Below are 7,538 nucleotides of genomic sequence, written 5' to 3'. Positions count from 1 at the left end.
TGAGTTATGGTGACCTTTTGCATTGTAGAAATAACTACTCAAGTTTTACTTGCGAGATGTTTTTTCAGGTTACTATAGGCAAAGCACTGAACCAATTACCTCACCGCTCGTGAAACACCGTCGAGTTGGAACTTGCAAGCCATGGCGTCGAACTTGTGGAAGTTATCACGAAGCCCAACGTGCACGGGTGGAACCAGTGTTTGTTGACATGCATGTACCTGTAGGACTACGTCAATACACTGATACAGTAGGTAGTAGGTGCGCTCATCCTCGACAGTACACTCTCTTGAAGCTTTTTTCTTTGTTGTTACCCCCTACAGCTACCACTCATCATGGTTGATTGGTTGATCGGGATCTCTGTTCATCATCATCGTCTTCATTAATCTTCAATGGCGTGCCTTCTGGTTCCACGGGCCTCTTCCATCAAGGGCAGTACCGGAACATCTGGCCGGCTTGCCTCCCCTCAAGCTTCGGCGGCGCTCCGTTTATCTCCTTCTCCAGTGCAGCTTCCACTAACTACACCATCGCTGTAGCTGAACAGGGATATTCGGGCCGAGGGTTGTGCAGCCGAAGGCGATGCTTGGCCATGGCAGCCATCGCCGACAAGCGCGATTCGTAACCCTTTCCTTGTAATCATACAACTCAAAACTTCTTTTTTTGGTAAAAAAAAGCATAAATGTATTGTGTACTTAAGAATAAAACAACCTGTTGTTCAGTGTTTAAAAATTACAGTATTCTTACGCGAGGTTATTTCGAATATCACATGGAATTTTCTGTTAAAGCTCCCGGGCCCAGGGGGACGTTCGTCGTATTCCAATTTCCTACGCCACCAAGTCACGTTTTTCTCAAATAATTAAACCAGGCCTTACAGTTTCTTCTTTGAGCAAAAAACAAGTTTCTTTATTATTTCTTGCATGTAATCCAAATTGCTATTACCGCATTACGAAATTTCGCTATTTTTTCCTTAGCCGTATAATTTCCTTAGCTTTTAGGTCTGCCAAGCAAGTCTTTTTGTCTTTTGGCGACGGGTCCCACCGTATTTCAATTATCGGTGCGTCGCGCAGTCCGCTTGCGTGCCAGAGGCTATCACCACCCCCAGCGTGTTGCAAGTGAGTCGGCCCAAAATTTTGGCACCTGTGCTTTGACTATGCTGGCAGCTGATCCCACACGCCACGCGGGAAATTCGGAGGAGCAATACGTAGACACTACAGGCCGCTCATCCTCCTCACTCCGAATTTCGCAGCTTCTTTGATCTCTCTCTCTCGCCCGCTACCACTCATGATTGATTGGTTGATTGGGATCTCCCTGCATCATCTTCTTCAATGGCGTCCCTGCTCGTCCCATCGGTCTCTTCCGTCAAGGGCAGTGGAACGTCTGGCCGAGTGGTGCTTGCCTCCTACAGCCTCGCCTGCGCTGGTTTAACTCCAGCTCCGGCACAGCTACAATTCCTACCCGATCGCTGCAGCGGGACAGGGATATTTAGACAAAGGGCTCTGCAGCCGAGGCGATCATGCTTGGCCATGGCAGCCATCGCCGACAAGCTGGATTCGCAACCCTATTCCGATAGTGGTTGCGACACCGGTGCCGTGCTGCTGGACGAAGATGTGGAGCCTGGGATGAAAACAGAGCATTACGATTGGGAAGAAGAGTGGTACCCTTTGTATCTTGCCAGGGAAGTGCCGCGAGATGCTCCTCTCGGCCTTACTGTGTTCCATAAACAGATTGTTCTGTACTACGATGGGAATGGGACGTTGCACTGCTACGAGGATTGCTGCCCTCACAGGTAACATGTCTAATTGGATCGTACAGCATTCCAATCTCTCTCTCTCTCTCTCTCTCTGCGGGTTATGTTAAAAGGGGTAGTCCGTTGCTAGTGTTTAGTGGAATTTTCGTGAGAACTGCTGGCGGAAGTAGAGCATTGAGAAAACCTATGAGTGCCGTGTCAGCTGCTTCCTCTCTTATCGTCTATTCGACTTCAATTTGGCATCTCAAACATGCCTTACATCTTCAAAGTTCAAATCATATCCTTGCCTCGATGAACAGGAGCTTGTATGAGGTGGTTCCTAGCTACCCTATTAAGGATACATCTTCGAGGACATAGATACAATATCTGCATGACCTAGTTACTCAATGAAAAGCTATCTTAGGAGCAAGAGATCCCTAAGATCATCTCCATGTTGAGTGAGGCTCTCGATACAAGCCATCTCCTCCCGAGTCCCAATGTCAATGTCTTCACGATGACTTGACTTGTCATAAATCTATGGTGGTTTGGACCATGGGCTCTTTACTATTTTTTTGGTCTATTTGTTTCCTGTTGATTACAGTAATGCTTCATTAACGTGATAACGAAGTTGATCGGGTTTGTTTTGATACAAATCGAGGTCGATTCATACATGTCTTGAAGATTTTGTAGATGAGTATTTGGTGTTGTCCTTGTGCGTTAAAGGAACATGCAAAAGGAGGCGAATGTCTTGTGCGTTTGCAGCGTTGGAAATGAGACGCAAACCGATAGTACAGTATCATCGAAAAATGTCCAGACTGCACAGCATGGATCGTCAAGGCGTTGGCACCTTGGCCTGGCCAGTTGAAAAGTGTGTTGCGTAGCCTTTGTTTGTCAATCCTACCCACAATAGTAAATACTAGCTACATGCGGGTAATTCAAGGCTTTGCATTTGATTACCCCCAAGTGACCTCTAGAGTAAGTCCTTGAAACTGGGACTTATTTCTCACTTCCCAGATTTCATGCAGAGTTAAAATCTTAAGCGCTAACAACTTGTCCTTTCCCTGAGTGGCACATTCACTAAAAATACAAAGCATCAAGCCAGAGCTATTAGCATTCCCAATCCCTAGGTTGATCATGAATCGCCTCCTTGCAGTAGCGGCAACACATCAGTCCCAAAGATAGTGCCTAACTCTCTCAGTTTTGCAACATAGGCGATTTCCCATCAGATATTCCACAGTCTTTCAGCAAATCAACAGGTAATACGGCTTCTGTGATCACTCTCCACTATCTTTCAGAGGGACTTTGAGAGTCCACAAATTTCCCAACACCAGCTCCAGGGTTCTAGGAGTATTTTCCGTACAAGCAGTGTTCTAAGAGGAGTCTAAGTCTTAAGAGTAAGATTTAACTCCCCAATCGTATTGATCCTATTGAGTAATGAATCTTCAGGACATTGGACCTTCTTGATCCTCTCCCTGCTCATCATATCCCAAACATTCTTTCCCATCAGCTTGAGAGTAAGCAGTTCTCTTTTATTCCCCATGGAGAATCCACCCATTTGATTCACATGGCTGATTGGCACCAATTCCCACGTCAGCCTAGAAGCTTTCGAGAGATAATTGGTCCCTCCTGGTTCTTGCAAGACCTGCTTGAGAGAACTATTGCTATCAAACCAATCCTCAACTTTGCTAATTCCCTTCCGCGCTAGCGAGGATCCTCTGTTGCCTAAAATCAGAGCGAGTGGGGGGTTATGGCCCCACAGTCAGAATACATAATCTTGCATATTGAATGCGAGCTTGGTCCTTCTCTACTCGACTATTAAGAGTATATGTTTCCATGAAGAGATGAGGCTCCCAATAAAACGAAAGTATAATGCCTCGGAATAAAACCACGAGCCTTTCTCTTTGTGGTCAAGTTTGTCTTTCGTGGGGTGATCGGAGGCTCGGATTCGGTCAACATTGCCGGTTTTCCTTAGAGAGAAAGGGGAGTCTGTGAAAACTGGAATCATGGAATGTGATGATAACAGAACCAAAATCATAAAATGGTGATGCCCTTGTACTCAGGGTTTCAAACCCTGATTCGTGAAATATGTACTTCTAACCACACCAGATTGCGCTCTGTTTATTTTCAAGATACAAAAATAATCTATATTTTTTAATCCTATAAAGTACCCTTGAACATCCCCATCACCCCCCACCCTTTCGGAAACCGGCTCGTGCCGGTCCCCAAACTGACACGTCGTAACGCGGAATTAACAGGTCTTTCAAAAGTTTCTACTTTTAATGCGTACAGTTACAATAGACTGTTTCGTGCATGATCACGAACAAATATTGTCCATTTACCTTGTGATTCTAATCGTAGACGTCAATCTGGGCTGTACAGTAGCTTAAGCTATCTTACGTCGCGTTCAGTGCTCACGAAAATTTGTGCGTAGTATGCTGTTGTAACGGCTGCAAGTGGCTGCACGGAAATCAGTTTCTTGTGATGTCCGTTTGTGTAGATTAGCAAAACTATCTGAAGGACAAATCGTTGATGGTCGATTGGAATGCTTGTATCATGGATGGCAGTTTGAAGGGGATGGACAATGTGTTAAAATTCCACAGGTCTCTCTCTCTCTCTCTCTCTCTCTCTCTCTACATATATATATATCCCGCCCCCAAGACTCTCAACTATTGCTTGTGATGACAGATAGCCATGTTAATGCGTTTTCATACTCTTGTACATGCAACATCTGGCAGCTTCTTGCAGGAGCCAAAATTCCAAAGGCTGCTTGCGTGCGCTCTTACCTAGTGAAAGAATCTCAAGGTGTGATTTGGGTATGGATGTCTGAGAAGGGGGAAGCTGATTACACGAAGATCCCTTACTTTGAGCTGTTTGATGATCCGACCATCATCGACTTTTCGACAATACATGTCCTGCCATATGACCATTCTATACTTCTGGAGAACCTGATGGATCCTGCCCACGTTCCCATCTCACACGACAGGACAGATACGTCTGCGAAGAGGGAGAATGCACAGGCACTGAGGTTTGAGATAGAGGAGCGGACGGGGAGGGGCTTCAAGGGCCGGTGGGGGGAGGCAAGCAGCGGGAAGCTGAGCTTCGAGTCGCGGTTCGAGGCTCCGTGCGTGTTCAGGAACGAGTCGAGGACGGTGGACAAGGATGGGAACGTGGAGAAAAGTTCCATGGCCATCTTCATGTGCAGGCCGGCGGGGCAGGGGCAGTCGATGCTGATAGTGCGGTTCGGGCTGGTGAGCAAGAAGGGCTCTGGAGCATTCATGTCGTGGTTCCCGAAATGGATCGCTCATCAGGTGCGCAGTGTTTGCACACACGAGAAGTTACATAAAACCGTAATAACCTGGAAGTCCGCCAGAGCTTGTCTAGATTCTTTGAACATCGCTCAACGACACTAAACCTCTGTTTGTCGTGAACATGGAAATGAATCAGGTGTCCAACCACGTGTTCGAGCAAGACATGGGCTTTCTGGCGTCACAGAACGAGGTGCTGATGCGGAAGGGGGTGGGCACCAGCAGGCTCTACATCAACCTCAGCTCCTCGGATGTGTTTGTGATGGAGTACAGGAAGTGGCTGGACAAGGTGGGCCACGGGATGCCCTACTATGTGGGGCACAAGACGCTGGCGCTGCCCGCGACGCCGGCGGTGGTGGAGGCGGCGCCGGCCGGACTGGTAGCGGCGGCCGCCACCGCGCAGCCGGCCAAGGGCGGCCTCGGGACGCCCTTCGCGCGGGACCCCACCAACCGCTACTTCCGCCACGTGGTGCACTGCTCCGACTGCCGGAACGCCCTCCGGACCTTCCAGTCCGTCAGGACGGCCGCCGCCGCCGCCGCCGTCGCCCTCGCCTCTGCACTGGTCCTCATCAGACCTACGATGAATGTGGGCCCCCATCTCCAAATCGCGGCTGTGCTTGTGACCCTGCTCGCTGCTGTAGCAGCCCTCTCCTCCCACCTTGGCATCCAATGGCTCACCACAAATCGAATGCGGGCGCACCGGATATGAACACCGATCATTCCATACCTTGCAATTCATAATCTGTGGCCTCATCGCACGTCAAATGGAAATGAAAGGGTACTTATAAGTTTACATGGAAGCAGTTGGGCCTGAGATGCAAGAGAACTGATATTTCATCGCAGTCTGAAACCGAAAGACCAGGCAGCTCGGTTATCGTAGAGATATACACGTCTCAGCAAACTCTTCAGACCATAACTGCAACGCATGACATCACCCCTTCACAATCCACTGAAGCAACAATGACGTTCCCATACTCATCAGAAAATTTCGAGCTCGTGTAAAGAAAGTATTCCACACCTCATGTAACACAATGCTTTCCATGTACGAGGGGCTTCACTAGTATTATTTGTGTCATTGCACCTTGACAATTACTTGATGGAAGTTTGTGGGTGCGATTAAAATCACATGGATATATCCATTAGAAAATACTGCATACACCTACATTTGAATGTTCTTATATAAGTGCAACAATATACATGAGGTATATTTTTATTTTTTACATCTATATACGCATGCTTATATTCAAATGGATTTTTAAAAACCTATGGATGCGCTATTCTCACAATTTCATTCTTAATCATTAGGATAAGCAAACAAAGGAAAACAAACACAGAGAAACACACACACACACAGTTGTGATTTTCGACTTTAGTACTATGAATATTTGTTCCTCTATATGTTAAACGGTCTAGGGTTCCCATTTTTAACAAGGTATCCACCAAGGATGTAAACGGGTTTTACGAAAATTTAACATGTTGGTTTTAATGTGTAGGTCTTGTAATGTAGACTCTACACCATGAACTTGAATGTACTATGATATAATTTACAAGCTTCAAATTATTTCCTCTTTGTTATTTTAGTTTGCATGCTTGTCTCATAGAAGCAATTTGTTATGGATTTAGGATGGAGGGTTGGAGTTAGATTTGTCTTCTATGTACTTGCTTGGAGAAGACAACAATAGAAAGAAGAGGTAGAGTCAACAAAACATCAAAGGTATGGCTATCTATATTTCGTTATGTTTGGTTGGAATTTTTGTACTCATTATTGTTAATTTGTTATTACGTTGATTGAGTGGGTAAGGATGTCCATCTGAGTCATTGCTTGGCATCATTAGGATATTTTAGGGACTAGCGAAAGGATATGTTGAATATATGTGTGATGTTTATGTGTTTAGAGGGGGATAGCCGAGTTTTGGATCCTTGATCCCACACACTAAACCAAAGGATACTTTTGTTAAATGGTATCTACCATGTCATGTGTGGAAACCATGGCCTTAATAAAAAGGTCATAGAGCTTCTTGCATATCCTCCATTAAGACTATTTTCTTTGCATTTCATCTAGTGGGACAGTCTCTAAGATACCTTAATAAAGTCTTGAATGCAAAAAGAGAAAACTCTACGTTGTTCCTTGAGAACTTGTAATGGAAAAAGCAACCATTAAAACTATGAGATTTTTTATGTAATGTCTTAATGTAGAGTCCTTGTCTAAACCTCCCTTCCATTTGCCAACTACATGATCAATGAATCCATTGTTATATACAACAATCTAAAGGAAAGCAACATCCTTAAAAATTTATTGCAAAATTCTTATGAAAATCAATCACTACAAGATACATGCCACAATCGACATTTAAAGCGATTCAAATATTTATAAACAAATTCACCCCCGTTATCGCTAAAAGCATCGGTATAGGCATCTCTACAGATCCGCTGTCATTATATTAGCTAATATAGTGACACAAATAGATGCTAATAGCAACGCTTTGTGAGGTATATACCGACTTAAATAG

General features: G+C 45.3%; 1 protein-coding gene across 1 annotated transcript; it reads left to right on the top strand.

Annotated features, from left to right (window-relative positions):
• Window positions 1-1,093: 1,093 nt before the first annotated feature.
• On the top strand, window positions 1,094-6,248 carry TIC55-II (translocon at the inner envelope membrane of chloroplasts 55-II). The gene is made up of 4 exons (XM_087679245.1): window positions 1,094-1,783; window positions 4,221-4,323; window positions 4,459-5,031; window positions 5,168-6,248. Exons 1-4 carry the CDS (start codon window positions 1,323-1,325, stop codon window positions 5,735-5,737), a joined length of 1,707 nt encoding a protein of 568 aa, XP_087535371.1. The 5' UTR covers window positions 1,094-1,322; the 3' UTR covers window positions 5,738-6,248.
• Window positions 6,249-7,538: the final 1,290 nt, after the last annotated feature.

Source organism: Lygodium microphyllum, chromosome 6, assembly GCF_053477565.2.
Source record: "Lygodium microphyllum isolate KBCC chromosome 6, Lygodium_microphyllum_v1.1.10, whole genome shotgun sequence".
NCBI classification, from domain to species: Eukaryota; Viridiplantae; Streptophyta; class Polypodiopsida; order Schizaeales; family Lygodiaceae; genus Lygodium; species Lygodium microphyllum.
The sequence above is the reverse complement of the archived record's forward strand: the minus strand, read 5'-3'. Positions and strand labels throughout refer to the sequence as shown.

Coding starts and splice junctions, on each gene's coding strand:
- TIC55-II (XM_087679245.1), top strand. CDS start 1,323: ATGGCGTCCCTGCTCGTCCCATCGGTCTCTTCCGTCAAGGGCAGTGGA. Junction 4,324..4,458: donor AATGTGTTAAAATTCCACAG/GTCTCTCTCTCT, acceptor AACATCTGGCAG/CTTCTTGCAGGAGCCAAAAT. Junction 5,032..5,167: donor CGAAATGGATCGCTCATCAG/GTGCGCAGTGTT, acceptor GAAATGAATCAG/GTGTCCAACCACGTGTTCGA.